This window comes from Dendrobates tinctorius, unplaced genomic scaffold, assembly GCF_039654945.1.
Source record: "Dendrobates tinctorius isolate UK_male_01 unplaced genomic scaffold, ASM3965494v1 ptg000086l, whole genome shotgun sequence".
NCBI classification, from domain to species: domain Eukaryota; kingdom Metazoa; phylum Chordata; class Amphibia; order Anura; family Dendrobatidae; genus Dendrobates; species Dendrobates tinctorius.
In genome coordinates, this window is record NW_027361754.1 from 17,927,577 (window position 1) to 17,945,589 (window position 18,013).

Consider the following 18,013-nt stretch of genomic DNA (forward strand, 5'->3'; position numbering starts at 1 on the left):
TAAAACTTCTGAATTAGAATTGTCTACAGACTTAAATTTCAATTTACTCTGCTTAGCAAGACAATTAATGACATCCATTTTATCTTACCTTGAAATGTCTCAGCTTGTTCCTTTGATGGACAACGCTGGGTTCCTGTTGTCTTCACACGTCTGGCTTTCGTCTGGTACTTTTGGCACTTGTAGTACTTCTCAATCTATCTGGTAATTCTTACTTCTAGGTTCTGTATGATTCTTGTAAGTAGTGGAATTCCCGATAACTTGCACATATGATTTGACGTTAGCAAAGTCCAATCCCCCTTTTGGGCAAGTGGAGGGAAATTCGCAAAAAAGTACAAAAATGCAGATCTGGCTGGCTCTCCAATGTAAAATAATGCTTATCCTGTAAAATACTCAGGACTAGTTACCAGATAAAAATATAGTGGTTTATTTGGATTCTTCCATCAAAGAAAGGTTATTACAGAAAAACAGGTGAATAAAAATAGGTGAAAGAGAAATTGTCCATAGTTCATACTCTGAGATCCCACATGGCAAAAGCAACATGTATTCTTCTTTCTCTCCGGGATCTCACATGGCAAATGGCGTCTGTCTCTCTTAGGCTTCTTCGTACTAAAGTAACATACCAGCTGTTATGTCATGTCATGGCCCAGCACAGAAGACATCTTCGTGTCTGTCTCTCATGATGGTGAGGGAAGAAGAGCGACCTCTACAGTTAGCCATGAATTATATACGTCTCCTAAAGCACGTGGTCTCTACATATATGGAGCTGTCTTTCTACCATGAGCCAAGCTTAAAAATAGCCTATGTCATATAAGCTAAAGCAATCTACAGAACTGGGTGTAATAAGAAATATTTAACGAATTATTAATATTTAACACTCACACACACAGATTGGTCCCAGTATCACTCCGCTCTCAATCACACACAGATCGGGTCCCAGTATCACTCCGCTCTCAATCACACAGATCGGGTTCCAGTATCACTCCGCTCTCAATCAAACAGATCGGGTCCCAGTATCACTCCGCTCTCAATCACACAGATCGGGTCCCAGTATCACTCCGCTCTCAATCACACACACAGATCGGATCCCAGTATCACTCCACTCTCACACACACAGATCGGTTCCAGTATCACTCCACTCTCAATCACACACAGATCGGGTCCCAGTATCACTCCGCTCTCACACACACAGATTGGGTCCCAGTATCAATCCGCTGTCACACACACAGATCGAGTCCCAGTATCACTCCGCTCTCAATCACACACAGATCGGGTCCCAGTATCACTCCGCTCTCACACACACACAGATTGGGTCCCAGTATCAATCCGCTGTCACACACACAGATCGGATCCCAGTATCACTCCACTCTCACACACAGATCGGGTCCCAGTATCACTCCGCTCTCTCACACACAGATCGGGTCCCAGTATCACTCCGCTCTCTCACACACAGATCGGGTCCCAGTATCAATCCGCTGTCACACACACAGATCGGGTCCCAGTATCACTCCTTTCTCACACACACACATGGAGTCCCAGTATCACTCTGCTCTCGCTAACAGAGCCCATTCAATAAGCAACTCTATTGTTTAAGGTCTGGTAAGTGTGATTCTTTTGGGGGTAAACAGTATATAGAGAATAACATGTTTAAAAATGGTTATTAAAATATAAATACTGTATATATTTAGCCAGTAGATGGCACCACATACAGCAGGAAAAAAGCAATAGAGTGGGAATAAATGCCCACCTCAAAATTCATAGGGCTTCACAATGTCAAGCGCAATACAGCACATTTTGAGAGTTTATATGAAAATGTAAATTTTACTAGGTCACTAAAATTTTAAAGAAAAGTGCTGTCTATAAAAGGAAAAAGGAGGCTATAACTAGCGTATATGACCTTTGGCATAAGGTGGAGGTGCAGGATCCTACCGGATTAGACAGAGATAGGAGAGACCTACTTTACTCTAAACTAATTACTATACATACATTACCTGTGCTTCAGGTCACCTGAAGACTCCATTGAGGGAAATAACACATCGGGATGCACAAAGGGAGGGTGCAGGGCCCCCTTATTAGGGACAGTTGTCGACTGCCCTTGTCAGGGCAGGAGATTTTGGGGATTCAGGCTATTGTAGGCCCTATAGGGATGTATAGGGCCATACTGTATCCTGTATTTTCTGGATAGAATTTTACCAGGATTGAAATCTCTTCCTCCACATGAATGAACATCAATTGGGTGAGGACGCTACTATTTTTTTCATTGCTTGGTTGTGTAAGGCCTGTTTCATACCTCAGTCATCGTCGGTCAGTTGAAATCCGCCAAAGGTTGAAACCAGCTGATCCGTGACGGACGGATGTCAGCGGAGCACGTAGGATGAAGGATCCGTGGGAGAAGCGATGCGGCCAAATTTAAAGCGACCGCGGCGGTCGCGAATTGCATGTAGATCGCGTGAGGTGGAGCGCGACCGGGAGAGGGACATCGCGGGAGCTGGAGTAGCGCGATCGGGAGAGGGATATCGCAGGAGGTGGAGCGCGATCGGGATCGGAATATCACGGGAGGTGGAGCGCGATCGGGAGAGGGATATCGCGGGAGGTGGAGCGCGATCGGGAGAGGGATATCGCGGGAGGGACGGGTGAGTTGGAGCGCGATGAGAGAGAGAGATTTTATCGGCTCCCGGAGCAGCATTTATGGGTTAATGCTGAAATTAGCGGACCGTCAAAGCACAAAAAGTTGCAGGGTCCGTTTAATCCGCCTGGGAGTCACTAAAATCTTGGCGGATCCGTTAAAAAAACGGGTCGGACGGATGACCGTCAGTCAAGATCCGCCAATAATGTATGTCTATGGGGGAAAAAACGGATCCGCCCCTTTTTTGGCGGATCTTTTTTTTAAAATTTGGCGGATTTTGGCTGAAGGGAAAAAACGGATGTGTGAAACAGGCCTTACATGTTAAAAACTACTTATAGGATTTCCGCTGAAGCTGCACTACCGTCATCAGTACTGGTAACTCACTTCTATCATTCACTATGATCTAACATGAGTATTCTGGCTTGTTTCTCTATACCATATCTGATCACTTTCGGCTTACATTTTGTCATAATTACCAGATACCTCTGTGTCCAGCAATGATTTGTGATTACCAGCAAGACATTTTATTACTCGGATTAGCATTGACATATTGAAGTGTGTGGTTAAATGTCTCGCTGTTGTCCATGTTACCAAATCTTAAGTGTCTTCTGGAATTCGCTAGTGGATGGTGGACCAGGATTTGAACTTTTTTTGACTCTTGCAGCTTATTATAAAAGGGTGGGCCCCCATATTATGCCAAACGTTACAAACCCTACTGGAAGCCCCTTTTCCCTTTTTTATAAAGCACTTTTTCATTTTGGTGACCTAATAAAAGTTAAGTTTAAATATAAACTCTCACGTTTTGATGTAATGCACCATATAAAACAAATAAATAGTTCAAATTATGAAAATATCTGTTTTACATGTACCATATACCGGTATAGTAAGTGCCTGGAAAATTTTTTACTGATTCTGCTTTGTTTGGTGTATATGGAGCACCCGCCAGGGTGAGTGGGATACTCGGTACCGGGCCGGTGTCTTAAAGGGACAATGTCACAGTGACGGCGACCCGGTCCGTGGCCCTGGTCATCCAATGGAAGGGGATTATTTACAGGGGATGATGAAGATAAGAGTTTGACGCTGTGACGGACTCAGCTCCTGCTGAGCCCATTTTTTGAGTGGACCCTCTGGGTCGTGGCACCCACCCACCGAGGGCGAGCTGACCTTGTGAGAATCCACCCCCTATACAGGGAGTGTCAGGGGCAAGACCAAGGGAGTGAGCCACCACGACTGCTGGGACCAGACGGCCGGCTCAGGGGACACTAGACGTGTGTCTGACGACAAGGACGAGCAGGAAGCAAGACGAGACTAGACGTAGGTGCAAGGTATCTTCATTAGAATAACACAAGATCACATACAGGGAAAACAAGCAAAACGTGCAAGGTGCGCGCGTGGGCACGCCAAGGTCCATAACATGGTACGTGCCAGATGGCACGCCTAGGCACAGGTAATGGCATGATGGCATCGGACTCCGGACTGCTGGCAAACCGACAGGGTCCAGGGATCAGGCTGCGGACGTCAGCTCCGGACATCAGGCCGCAGTCATCTGGTTCCGGACCTCTGGCAACGGTCGGCAGGTTCCGGGCATCCGGCAGGCAAACCAGGGTTCAGGCAAGGAGGCACGACAGATATCCAAGCAGGGTGCGTGTTTAGGGAACACGCCAAGGTCCAAGGCTAGGTGCGTGTGTAGGGGACACGCCAGGGTCCAAGGCTAGGTGCGTGTGTAGGGGACACACCAGGGTTCAAGACTAGGTGCAAGGCAAGGTGCGTGTGTAGGGGACACGCCAGGGTTCAAAGCGAGGTGCGTGTGTAGGGGACACGCCAAGGTTCGCAAACGAGACAGGGTGCGTGTGTAGCCACGCCAAAGCATAGAATAAGACAGAGTGCGTGTAGAGACACGCCAAGGCACAAGGTACAAGACAGAGTGCGTGTAGAGACACGCCAAGGTACAAGACAGAGTGCGTGTAGAGACACGCCAAGGCACAAGACAGAGTGCGTGTAGAGACACGCCAAGGCACAAGACAGAGTGCGTGTAGAGACACGCCAAGGCACAAGACAGAGTGCGTGTAGAGACACGCCAAGGCACAAGACAGAGTGCGTGTAGAGACACGCCAAGGCACAAGACAGAGTGCGTGTAGAGACACGCCAAGGCACAAGACAGAGTGCGTGTAGAGACACGCCAAGGCACAAGACAGAGTGCGTGTAGAGACACGCCAGGGTTCAGAGCAGGGCTGCGTGCTAGGAGCTACGCAGGGACGCACACCTCACTGGCCAATGCACACTGCTGTAACGCCAGCACGAGGCGCGACTAAGGCACAGGAGGGGGCAAAGGAACCTTCGTGCTAGGAGCCACGCCAGGTTCAGGGCAGGGTGCGTGCTAGGAGCCACGCCAGGGTTCAAGGCAGGGTGCGTGCTAGGAGCCACGCAGGGGGCACGCCACACTGGCCAGTACACACGGCTGTACACAAACACGTGGCACTTACCACGGCACAGGAGACGGCCAAGGGGAACCCACGCCGGGGTTCAATGCAAGGACAAGGCAAGGAAAACAAGCAGAAACAGAGCCAGGTCAGAGCGAGGACAGAGTCTAGCAGCGGAGCGTAGGCAGAAGCCCAGAGCCGGGCCAAGGGAAGACCTTGGGACTAGACAAAGAAACGAGCACTAAGGAGAGGAGAAATGGTGCGTGTGCCAGGGAGCACTACAGAGCACCATAGGAGAGAGCGAGGCAGAGCAAGCAAAGACTGAGACCATAGGGAGGAACACAAAGCAAGGAATAGCAAGGCAGAGAACACAGGGAGGACTACAAGTCAAAGCATAGCAAAAGCAAGACATGGCAAAACAGGCGAGGCAGAGAACAAAGGAAGGACTACAAGTCAAAGCATAGCTAAGGCGAGACATAGCAAAACAGACTAAGACAAAGAACAGCAGAAGGACTACAAGGCAAAGCAAGGCAAAGACAAACATGGCACGAGAGACAACACAAGACAAGAGGCGGAATACGAGCACGGAGCGTGTGCAGAGACGCACTACAGAGCAAAGTGCAAGGGCACAGAATAGAGGGAGCAACCCCACAGACCCAGAGCCTTGCAGGGAAGCAACACAATAATCAGGCCCTGAGCATAGGAAGAGGCGGCCTGATATAGGGCATAGCACCTCCTCCTCCAGGTCAGGACCAGGGGAGAACTTCCGGGATTCTAGACATGACGAGATGATAGCAGAACCAGACAGTGCAGGATCTTAGGAAACGTCACATGATCGGGGTTTCAGACATGACGAGATGATCACCGAACCAACCAGTGCAGGATCCTAGGAAGAACACATGATCCGGGATTCTAGACATGACGAGATGATTGCAGAACCAGACAGTGCAGGATCTTAAGAAACATCACATGATCAAGGACTCCAGACATGACGAGAAGATCACAGAAGGCAGAGCAGAAACGCAGGGATCCTGCAGCTCAGACATGAGGTGAGTCTGCACACAGCTCTAGCGAACATGCAGGACAGCAGACAAAACATGCGCATGCACATCGCTCCAGGAGTTCTTGAGACAAACAGACATGGCAGACATGGCGGACGTGACAGTACCCCCCTCTTTAAGCCCCCTCTCACCGGGGCTGGAAAGAAGAAAAAAAAAAATTTTCTTCGGCAGAAACCAGAGTTTAGTACAAAACCACTCCAACAATGTAGATCCGACATCTGAAACGGACACCTGCACCGGTCAAGACACAGGAGCCGCTAACGAGACATGAAGATCCAGTGGTGAGGACTGCGGTTAGACAAGCAAGTCTTCTTACTCTGGCTGCCATCATTTCCAAATGAGTCCAGAGGTCAAGGGCCAGGTCTGATTTACATCAGAAGAGTGGCCGGGGTACCGCCATATTCAGGAGAGTCCAGGAGACAGAGCAGATCAGATTCTATAACAGACAGGTCATCAGACGGGTAGCCGAGGTACCAGCGGAGTCCATGGCCTGATTAACTGTGACGGACTCAGCTCCTGCTGAGCCCATTTTTTGAGTGGACCCTCTGGGTCGTGGCACCCACCCACCGAGGGCGAGCTGACCTTGTGAGAATCCACCCCCTATACAGGGAGTGTCAGGGGCAAGACCAAGGGGGTGAGCCACCACGACTGCTGGGACCAGACGGCCGGCTCAGGGGACACTAGACGTGTGTCTGACGACAAGGACGAGCAGGAAGCAAGACGAGACTAGACGTAGGTGTAAGGTATCTTCATTAGAATAACACAAGATCACATACAGGGAAAACAAGCAAAACGTGCAAGGTGCGCGCGTGGGCACGCCAAGGTCCATAACATGGTACGTGCCAGATGGCACGCCTAGGCACAGGTAATGGCATGATGGCATCGGACTCCGGACTGCTGGCAAACCGACAGGGTCCAGGGATCAGGCTGCGGACGTCAGCTCCGGACATCAGGCCGCAGTCATCTGGTTCCGGACCTCTGGCAACGGTCGGCAGGTTCCGGGCATCCGGCAGGCAAACCAGGGTTCAGGCAAGGAGGCACGACAGATATCCAAGCAGGGTGCATGTTTAGGGAACACGCCAAGGTCCAAGGCTAGGTGCGTGTGTAGGGGACACGCCAGGGTCCAAGGCTAGGTGCGTGTGTAGGGGACACACCAGGGTTCAAGACTAGGTGCAAGGCAAGGTGCGTGTGTAGGGGACACGCCAGGGTTCAAAGCGAGGTGCGTGTGTAGGGGACACGCCAAGGCTCGCAAACGAGACAGGGTGCATGTGTAGCCACGCCAAAGCATAGAATAAGACAGAGTGCATGTAGAGACACGCCAAGGCACAAGGTACAAGACAGAGTGCGTGTAGAGACACGCCAAGGTACAAGACAGAGTGCGTGTAGAGACACGCCAAGGTACAAGACAGTGCGTGTAGAGACACGCCAAGGCACAAGACAGAGTGCGTGTAGAGACACGCCAAGGCACAAGACAGAGTGCGTGTAGAGACACGCCAAGGCACAAGACAGAGTGCGTGTAGAGACACGCCAAGGCACAAGACAGAGTGCGTGTAGAGACACACCAGGGTTCAGAGCAGGGCTGCGTGCTAGGAGCTACGCAGGGATGCACACCTCACTGGCCAATGCACACGGCTGTAACGCCAGCACGAGGCGCGACTAAGGCACAGGAGGGGGCAAAGGAACCTTCGTGCTAGGAGCCACGCCAGGTTCAGGGCAGGGTGCGTGCTAGGAGCCACGCCAGGGTTCAAGGCAGGGTGCGTGCTAGGAGCCACGCCAGGGTTCAAGGCAGGGTGCGTGCTAGGAGCCACGCAGGGGGCACGCCACACTGGCCAGTACACACGGCTGTACACAAACACGTGGCACTTACCACGGCACAGGAGACGGCCAAGGGGAACCCACGCCGGGGTTCAATGCAAGGACAAGGCAGGGAACAAGGCAAGGAAAACAAGCAGAAACAGAGCCAGGTCAGAGCGAGGACAGAGTCTAGCAGCGGAGCGTAGGCAGAAGCCCAGAGCCGGGCCAAGGGAAGACCTTGGGACTAGACAAAGAAACGAGCACTAAGGAGAGGAGAAATGGTGCGTGTGCCAGGGAGCACTACAGAGCACCATAGGAGAGAGCGAGGCAGAGCAAGCAAAGACTGAGACCATAGGGAGGAACACAAAGCAAGGAATAGCAAGGCAGAGAACACAGGGAGGACTACAAGTCAAAGCATAGCAAAAGCAAGACATGGCAAAACAGGCGAGGCAGAGAACAAAGGAAGGACTACAAGTCAAAGCATAGCTAAGGCGAGACATAGCAAAACAGACTAAGACAAAGAACAGCAGAAGGACTACAAGGCAAAGCAAGGCAAAGACAAACATGGCACGAGAGACAACACAAGACAAGAGGCGGAATACGAGCACGGAGCGTGTGCAGAGACGCACTACAGAGCAAAAAGTGCAAGGGCACAGAATAGAGGGAGCAACCCCACAGACCCAGAGCCTTGCAGGGAAGCAACACAATAATCAGGCCCTGAGCATAGGAAGAGGCGGCCTGATATAGGGCATAGCACCTCCTCCTCCAGGTCAGGACCAGGGGAGAACTTCCGGGATTCTAGACATGACGAGATGATAGCAGAACCAGACAGTGCAGGATCTTAGGAAACGTCACATGATCAGGGTTTCAGACATGACGAGATGATCACCGAACCAACCAGTGCAGGATCCTAGGAAGAACACATGATCCGGGATTCTAGACATGACGAGATGATTGCAGAACCAGACAGTGCAGGATCTTAAGAAACATCACATGATCAAGGACTCCAGACATGACGAGAAGATCACAGAAGGCAGAGCAGAAACGCAGGGATCCTGCAGCTCAGACATGAGGTGAGTCTGCACACAGCTCTAGCGAACATGCAGGACAGCAGACAAAACATGCGCATGCACATCGCTCCAGGAGTCCTTGAGACAAACAGACATGGCAGACATGGCGGACGTGACAGTCGCAACCTGTGGTATCTGGCCAGAAGGGGACCAGCGCTGCAGTGCAGATCCTCTGGGACAGATGTTATGATGCAGCAGAGGTGTAATAGCTCTCCACAGGCAAAGCTGTAGTCCCAGGGCAGTTGTAATAGTTCAAAAAAACACTTTTGAAAGGTAGACTCACCAAGACCCTGACTAATGCATACCACTGATGAAAACAGCCAGTAACCCAAGAGGGTCTGGCTGCCTAGTGGAAAAAATGCACACAAATAGGGCTTGCATAGGACATCAGTCACACAGATAAGTGTGGTGCAAAGTATCTGAACGGCCTATTAATGACGCCCATAGTATTAGCAGGCGGACTGCGCAGCACTATATATATGCATCATACAGGAAAAACCAAGCCAACATAAAGAGGTCTAACTGCATCCTGCAGAAATGATAAAAAGTGCAGAAAGATAAAGATATGGGGTATTAGTTAGTATTTTGGCCAAAGCAGATAGGCTCGCAACCCAACGTCGAGGGTCCCCAAATTTTGCGAGTCCCTAGCACTAAGTCTTAATAGCGCACGTAAGGAAAAAATTCCCAAGAATTCAAAAAAACACTTTTGAAAGGTAGACTCACCAAGACCCTGACTAATGCACTAGCAGGATGCACAAACGTATCACAAAGGTCATGTCACTGTGAGGTGACACAAAAACCAAGAGTGTCACTCATTTCATGAAATAGACAATCATTTTATTAAACATTGATAGACATACAACCATTAAAAACCGTTGCCTCAAACCAACACATGCATAGGTAGGAAAAACAGCTGATGAGGGATTCAATTGTAGTTGTACAATGTATCAAAATTTTGAGTAAATTACTGGAGTATCCAAAATAATATGCCCAACAATATGCTTAATATCTTTTGTTAATAACAAAGGTTAGACAGAGGGCTAGATGGCTACAAAGGAATCAATAGAATGAATCGACCTAATGAAAGGCAAAAGGGTAATGAATAACCTGATTCAGGGCAAAGATTTTATCTAGTTTTAGGTTTGTTATATGTCATGTTTTTTTAGCATTAGCATTTATCATTTGTCTCACCTAGATGGATCACCCATTATCAGTAGTTCGATTAGCATCTCCAATGGATGTGAATTCTTAATCCAAGTTCTCAGGGTGGATAAAAGAAAAATTGAAGAATTAATTATGAAAGACGAATATTGGGAGTTAATCACCATAAAACTCATCGGAATCTGGAACTATATGGGACATTATTCGTTCGTCAAGATTGCATTGTTGAGAAACAAGAGGAAAAGACCATCTATTCCATTTTCTATTTCGTCGGGTTCATGAATTTCACTTTCATGGGAGTGGGATCATATAGGGTAGGGTTGTCAGGTTGGAGTTAATTATGTTATGGATATATCCATTGATGGTGGCACTAATATATAGTACCATAGCTGATCCATGCATTCTAATGTCTGAATATACCAAAAAGGTGTCCATTTTTCCTCAGGTTTCACTTTTAGTCATGTTAATATGGGTGTATTTTACACGGTCACCATAATTAATATATTTTTATTGAACATATTTTAAGAAAAAGACAGGTTTGTGCTATTTCACTTTTGCACTCATATGCATTATTAGCATATAAATGGACAGGTTTTTTTATTATAAAATCTTTTTAATAAAAGAATATCACACACCTATCGTCACTGTTTGCACTTTTTTATGTCACTGGGCACTTTAAATTATTTAGGGTAACGTGAGATATACTAATAAAATAAATCTATACACTGGTTGTTCAGGTTAATGATCGTATAATGGTCACTGTATAAAATCAGTATAAGCATTATTCACTTGCACTTTACTCATATTTAGAGTGGGGAAATGAAACAGAGAGTAATTTCAGGTCAATGAATTTAACGTGACACTGTATTTCTCTTAAGGATTCCAGATTTTATGTAAAGTTGGCTATGAATCATTAGTTGAAAAGAATATATATATATTTTCTATAGGTGTACTGTTTAAATCTGTATATAACTTTTATTATTAATATGTATAGGTGCTATGAATTCAAAAAAACACTTTTGAAAGGTAGACTCACCAAGACCCTGACTAATGCACTACAAGGATGCAGTAGACCTTTATCAATGGAGGTCTACTCCATCCTGCTAGTGCATTAGTCAGGGTCTTGGTGAGTCTACCTTTCAAAAGTGTTTTTTTTAATTCTTGGGAATTTTTTCCTTATTTGCGCTATTCAAAATTTGGGGACCCTCGACGTTGGGTTGCGAGCCTATCTGCTTTGGCCAAAATAGTAACTAATACCCCATATCTTTATCTTTTTTCACTTTTTATCATTTTTGCAGGATGCAGTTAGACCTCTTTATGTTGGCTTGGTTTTTCCTGTGTGATGTATATATATAGTGCTGCGCAGCCCACCTGCTAATACTATGGGCATCATTAATAGGCTGTTCAGACACTTTGCACCACACTTATCTGTGTGACTGATGTCCTATACAAGCCCTATTTGTGTGCATTTTTTTTCCACTAGGCAGCCAGACCACTTTGGGTTACTGGCTGTTTTCATCAGTGGTATGCACCTGTGCTGCCCCAGCCTTTATCAATGGAGGTCTACTGCATCCTGCTAGTGCATTAGTCAGGGTCTTGGTGAGTCTACCTTTCAAAAGTGGTTTTTTGAATTCTTGGGAATTTTTTCCTTATGTGCGCTATTCAGTTGTAATAGTTGTTGAGGTAGATGATGTAGTGTTTAGGCACAGATATGTAGCAGTGCTGAAGGGGTTGCAAGAACAATTCAAAGGACACAACAAAGGGAAGTTTCTTTTACCTTTTACTGTGCTTTGTAGGTACATTCCAGGATCCAGATCACAGATGGTACAGGAGTTAGCCTGGAAGCAACAAGGGATCTCTCTATGCAGATGTTTTGTGAGGTCTTCTTCCTAGCATTATTCTGAAGTACTTGTGGTTCTGAACTCCACACAAGTTCCTCTTTCTGTCTGTTACCTAGAACTCCACTCGCATGACAGGCAGCTATAGCCCTCTCTCTCTGGCTCACACACGTGGTTACTGTGTCATCGAGACTCAGTTGGGAACAGAGCATTTACAGCCTCTTGTTCCTCTGGTTTCTGCTGTGGAACCTTTAGTATCCACACAGCCTCGGACTCCGGCGTCTGGTCAATGTGCTTCAGCTTAGGGGTGAGCTCTGCTCCAGCTCCAGTCCCCAGCTCATCTCCACGCATCCACACTCTTCCCTGTCTCTCCACTAACTAGCTTAATATTCCTGACAACAGAGAGCAGCTCCTCAGGAGTTTGGTTCAGAGCTCCCGCTGCTGGCCCGGAGTAGGAACTGTGCTGTATGCTGGAACTACCTGATAGAGACCCTTTAATTGCTTCCTAGCATGACATCACACTCCCTAGGAGGGTGGTAATGCCACTGTGGCGACCATACTCCTGGGGGCGCCACATATACGTATAGTTATGATGATATTTCAGAAGATGATGACATGACTGTGTTTGAATAAATGTTGATTATTGTTCATAAAAAATGGTTAATATATACAGGGGAAAAGGAAGTACCGAAGAATCTCAAGAAACTCATGATCGAATTCAAGGTTTGCAGAGTTTTGATGAAGCTCCAGAAGGTGATAACATGATTATATTTGTATAAATGTTGATATTTTGTTAAAGAATAAATGTGGATTGTTGTTCATGGAAAAATATAAGACATTCACTGAAAATACGCCCTAGTGCACGAACAGTATAAAGGGTTAAATAAAATTCTCATTGCTATGTGACTTTGTAGTTTATATACACTTGGCTGTTGGTTAAATATCAGATCTTCTGATCCTCATGCACTGTCATTATTTGCTCAAGAAGATAACTTCACCATACAAAAACATTGTTCATTTTAATGATAAAACATCACAAGGAATCAGGTGATTTGTCTCATGATTTATTTTTGACACAAATGACTTAGTAGAGATAAGTGAATCAATTTGTTGCAAATTGAAAATGAACGTTAGGAAATTTGCTGGACCCCCTCCCCCCAAGTTTAAAAGTTTGTTATTTGATTTGTACATACAGCAAAAGATTACATCAGCCAGAGAAGGTGCACATGACTTCAGGTTCCACCATGTCAACCTGTCCATATTACCTTTGAGATCACACATCACATGGTAAAGCACAGCCAATCAGGAGGAAATATAATGGCTAGGGATGAGCGAGTATACTCGTTAGGATTCGGTACTCGGGGAGTAATGCGGTACTCGAATCCTATTGAGTAAATTTCAATACTCGCCACTAGTGTTGAGCAATACCACCCGATACTGAAAAATATCGGATCGGAATGGATCGGCCGATCTAAAAAAGTATCAGGTATCGCCGATTCCAATCCCGGAAGTCCCATTCAAGTCAATGGAACAGAAATATCGGAATTACAAAAAAAAAAACCTTTTTTTCCCTGTAGGTTAATTCTACATGAAGAAAAACAACTAATAACTAGATGTGTATTTCCTGAAGAAAGTACAGATAGTGGTTTGAAATGGTGTCCGGACTGCCCCATTAAGAGAGACTTGCCTGCTGCCCCTGCAAGACTTTCAACTCAGGATCTGTTTTAACTGTGGGTGCCTCTCAGGGGCCACTTTGGCCTGTGGGGCCCCTCAGGGTCTGATTTGGTGGGTGGGGACCCTCAGGATCCGATTCGGTGGCATTGGCTCCTCAGGGCATGAATTGGCGGACAGGATCCCTCAGGGTCCGATTTTGTGGGTGGGGCCCCTAAGGGCCCGATTTTGTGGGTGGGGCCCCTCAGGGTCCGATTTTGTGGCCGGGGCCCCTAAGGGTCCGATTTAGTGGGTGGGGCCCCTCAGGGTCCGATTTGGTGGCCGGGGCCCCTCAGGGTCTGATTTGGTGGGTGGGGCCCCTCAGGGTCTGATTTGGTGGGCGGGGCCCCTCAGGGTCCTATTTGGTGGGCGGGGCCCCTCAGGATCTGATTTGGTGGGCGGGGCCCCTCAGGGTCCGATTTGGTGGGCGGGGCCCCTCAGGGTCCAATTTGGTGAGCTGGGCCCCTCAGGCTCCGATTTGGTGAGCGGGGCCCCTCATGGTCCGATTTGGTGGGCCGGACCCCTCAGAGTCTGATTTGGTGAGCGAGGCCCCTCAGGGTCCGATTTGATGGGCGAAGCCCCTCTGGTACCGATTTTTTTGGCTGGGCACCTCAGGGTCCGATTTTGTGGGTGGTGCCCCTCAGGGTCTGATTTTGTGGGTGGGGCCCCCCAGGGTCCGATTTTGTGGGCGGGGCCCCTCAGGGTCCAATTTGGTGGGCGGGGTCCCTCAGGGTCCGAAATGGTGGGTTGGGCCTCGGGGTATGATTTGGTGGGCGGGGCCCATCAGGGTCCGATTTGGCGGCAAGGCAAATCTGGGTCTGATTTCGTGGGCGGGGCCCGTCAGGGTCCGATTTGGTGGGCGGAGCCCCTCTGGGTCCAATTTGGTGGGTGGGTTTGGTGGGCGGGTCCCCTCAGGGTCCGATTTTGTGGCAGGGGCCCCTCAGGGTCCGATTTGGTGAGCGGGGCTCCTCAGGGTCTGATTTGGTGGGCGGGGCTCCTCAGGGTCTGATTTGGTGGGCGGGGCCCCTCAGGGTCCGATTTGGTGGGCGGGGGCGCACTTTGGCGCACATTCTCTCTCAGGGGCATGCGTCATGTGATGAAGCTAGATTTGCATTTGTGCTGTGGGTTTCACTTTAAGAGCTGATATGTGGCTGAAGCTCTGTCCTGGGGGCGTCATGTGACGTTCGTAGGCGTTGGCATAGTAACTGGGTGTGCCTGCGCATATCAATGACCTTTACTGCCATTTCAATCGCCTCAGGGCACGTTTTAAGTTTCCCATTCAAATGCATTGAGACAGTGCATTCCAATGACGGGAAAAACAATTTTCAAACGCAAATTACGCAAAAACTACAAATCCTATTGACACGAAAAATACTTAGCACACCTCTCGTGGACGCTGGCTTCGAAACGACACCTAAACGGAGTCTGTGCGTGTAGCGGTTCGGGCCGTATTAATTGCGGAAATCAACTGAATAATAATAACTAGATGTGTATTTCCTGAAGGAAGTACAGATAGTAGTTTGAAATGGTGCCCGGGCTGCCCCTTTAAGAAAGACTTGCCTGCTGCCCCTGCAAGACTTTCAACTCAGGATCCGTTTTAACTGTGGGTGCCTCTCAGGGGCCACTTTGGCCTCAGGGTCTGATTTGGTGGGTGGGGCCCCTCAGGATCTGATTCCTTAGCCTGGGCTCTCAGGGCTTGAATTGTTGGCGGGGATCCCTCAGGCTCCGATTTTGTGGGTGTGGCCCCTCAGGCTCCGATTTTGTGGGTGTGGCCCCTCAGGGTCCGATTTTGTGGGTGTGGCCCCTCAGGGTCCGATTTTGTGGCCGGGGCCCCTCAGGGTCTGATTTTGTGGCCGGATCCCCTCAGGGTCCGATTTTGTGGGTGGGGCCCCTCAGGGTCCAATTTTGTGGCCGGATCCCCTAAGGGGCCGAATTTGTGGGTGGGGCCCCTCAGGGTCCAATTTTGTGGCCGGGGCCCCTCAGGGTCCAATTTTGTGGGTGGGGCCCTTCAGGGCCCGATTTTGTAGCCGGGGCTCATCAGGGTCCGATTTTGTGGTTGGGCCCCCTCAGGGTCCGATTCTGTGGGTGAGGCCACTCTGGGTCCGATTTTGTGGGTGAGGCCACTCTGGGTCCGATTTGGTGGGCGGGGACACTCAGGGTCCGATTTGGTGGGCGGGGACACTCAGGGTCCGATTTGGTGGGCGGGGCCCCTCAGGGTCCAATTTGGTGGACGGGGCCCCTCAGGGTCCAATTTGGTGGGCGGGGCCCCTCAGGGTCCCATTTGGTGGGCGGGGCCCCTCAGGGTCCCATTTGGTGGGCGGGGCCCCTCAGGGTCCCATTTGGTGGGCGGGGCCCCTCAGGGTCCGATTTGGTGGGCGGGGCCACTCTGGGTCTGATTTGGTGGGAGGGGCCACTTTGGGTCCGATTTTGTGTCCGGGGCCCCTCGGGGTCTGATTTTGTAGCCGGTGCGTCTCAGGGTCCGATTTTGTGGTTGGGGCCCCTCAGGGTCTGATTTTTGGGGCCGGGGCCCCTCAGGGTCCGATTTTGCGGGTGGAGACCCTCAGGGTCCGATTTTGCGGGTGGGGCCCCTCAGGGTCTGATTTTGCGGGTGGGGCCCCTCAGGGTCCGATTTTGCGGGTGGGGCCCCTCAGGGTCCGATTTTGTGGCCGGAGCCCCTTAGGGTCCGATTTTGCGGGTGGGGCCCCTCAGGGTCCGATTTTGTGGCCGGGGCCCCTCAGGGTCTGATTTTGTGTCTGGGGTCCCTCAGGGTCTGATTTTGTGTCTGGGGTCCCTCAGGGTCTGATTTTGTGGGTGGGGCCCCTCAGGGTCCGATTTTGTGACCGGGGCCCCTCAGGGTCTGATTTTGTGGTTGGGGCCCCTCAGGGTCCGATTTTGTGGCCGGGGTCTCTCAGGGTCCGATTTTGTGGCTGGGGCCCCTCGGGTCTGGATTTGTGGGTGGGGTCCATCAGGGTCCGATTTTGTGGGTGGGGCCCCTCAGGGTCCGATTTTGTGGCTGGGGCCCCTCATGGTCTGATTTTGTGGCTGTGGCCCCTCAGGGTCTGATTTTGAGGGTGGGGCCCCTCAGGGTCTCATTTGGTGGGCGGGGCCCCTCAGGGTCCGATTTTGTGGCTGGTGCCCCTCAGGGTTCGATTTTGTGGCCGAGGTCTCTCAGGGTCCGATTTTGTGGGTGGGGCCCCTCAGGGTCTTATTTTGCGGCTGGGGCCCCTCAGGGTCTGGTTTTGTGGGTGGGGCCCCTCAGGGTCTGATTTTGTGGGTGGGGCCCCTCATTGTCCGATTTTGTGACCGGGGCACCTCAGGGTCTGATTTTGTGGTTGGGGCCCCTGAGGGTCCTATTTTTTGACTGGGGCCCCTCTAGGTTCGATTTTGTGGCCAGGGTCTCTCAGGGTCCGATTTTGTGGTTGGGGCCCCTCAGGGTCAGATTTTGTGGCCGGGCCCACTCAGGGTCCGATTTTGTGGGTGGGGCCCCTTAGGGTCTGATTTTGTGGGTGGAGTCCCCTGGGTCCAATTTGGTGGGCGGGGCCACTCTAAGTCCGATTTAGTGGGCGGTGCCCCTCATGGTCCGATTTGGTGGGCGGGGCCCCTCATGGTCCGATTTGGTGGGCGGGCCCCCCCTGGGTCCGATTTGGTGGGCGAGGCCCTTCAGGGTCCGATTTTGTGGGCGGGGCACCTCCGTGTCCGATTTGGTGGGCGGGGCCCTTCAGGGTCCGATTTGGTGGGCGGGGTCAATCTGGGTCCGATTTGGTGGGCGGGGCTCCTCGGGGTCCGATTTGGTGGGCGGGGTCAATCTGGGTCCGATTTGATGGGCGGGGCCCCTCTGGGTCCAATTTGGTGGGCGGGGCCACTCTGTGTCCGATTTGATGGGCGGGTCACTCTGGGTCCGATTTGGTGGGCGGGGCTTCTCAGGGCCTGATTTGGTGGGCGGGGCTCCTCAGGGTCCGATTTGGTGGGAGGGGCCACTCGGAGTCTGATTTGGTGGGCGGGGCCCCTCAGGATCATATTTGGTGGGCTGTGTTACTCTGGGTCTGATTTTTGAGCGGGGCCACACTGGGTCCGATTTGGAGGCCAGGGTGGCTCAGCCTCCGATTTGGAGGCCGGGGTGGTTCAGCCTCCGATTTGGAGGCCGGGGTGGCTCAGCCTCCGATTTGGAGGCCGGGGTCACTCAGCTTTCGATTTGGCGCGCCGGCCCTTTAAGACTCATTTCGGTGCGCTGGCCCTTTAAGAATCACTGTGGCACGTCGGCCCTTTAAGAGCCAGGGTGGCTCACTGGGCTTCTAAATCCACTTTGTCGCACATTCTATCTCAGGAACATGTGTCA

At 50.3% G+C, this 18,013-nt stretch overlaps 1 protein-coding gene across 4 annotated transcripts in view; it reads left to right on the top strand.

Moving 5' to 3' along the window:
- The first annotated feature begins 12,480 nt into the window (after positions 1-12,480).
- Positions 12,481-18,013, top strand: part of LOC141097730 (torsin-1B-like) — a 147,100-nt gene continuing 141,567 nt past the window's right edge. For all 4 annotated transcript variants that reach the window (XR_012234033.1, XR_012234032.1, XM_073585103.1 and 1 more), the window contains exon 1: positions 12,481-12,720. Coding sequence is in view for 2 of the 4 variants with exons in the window: in XM_073585103.1 (XP_073441204.1) it covers positions 12,601-12,720 (120 nt within the window). In the remaining 2 variants the exon portion in view is untranslated. The remainder of the gene's footprint in view (positions 12,721-18,013) is intronic.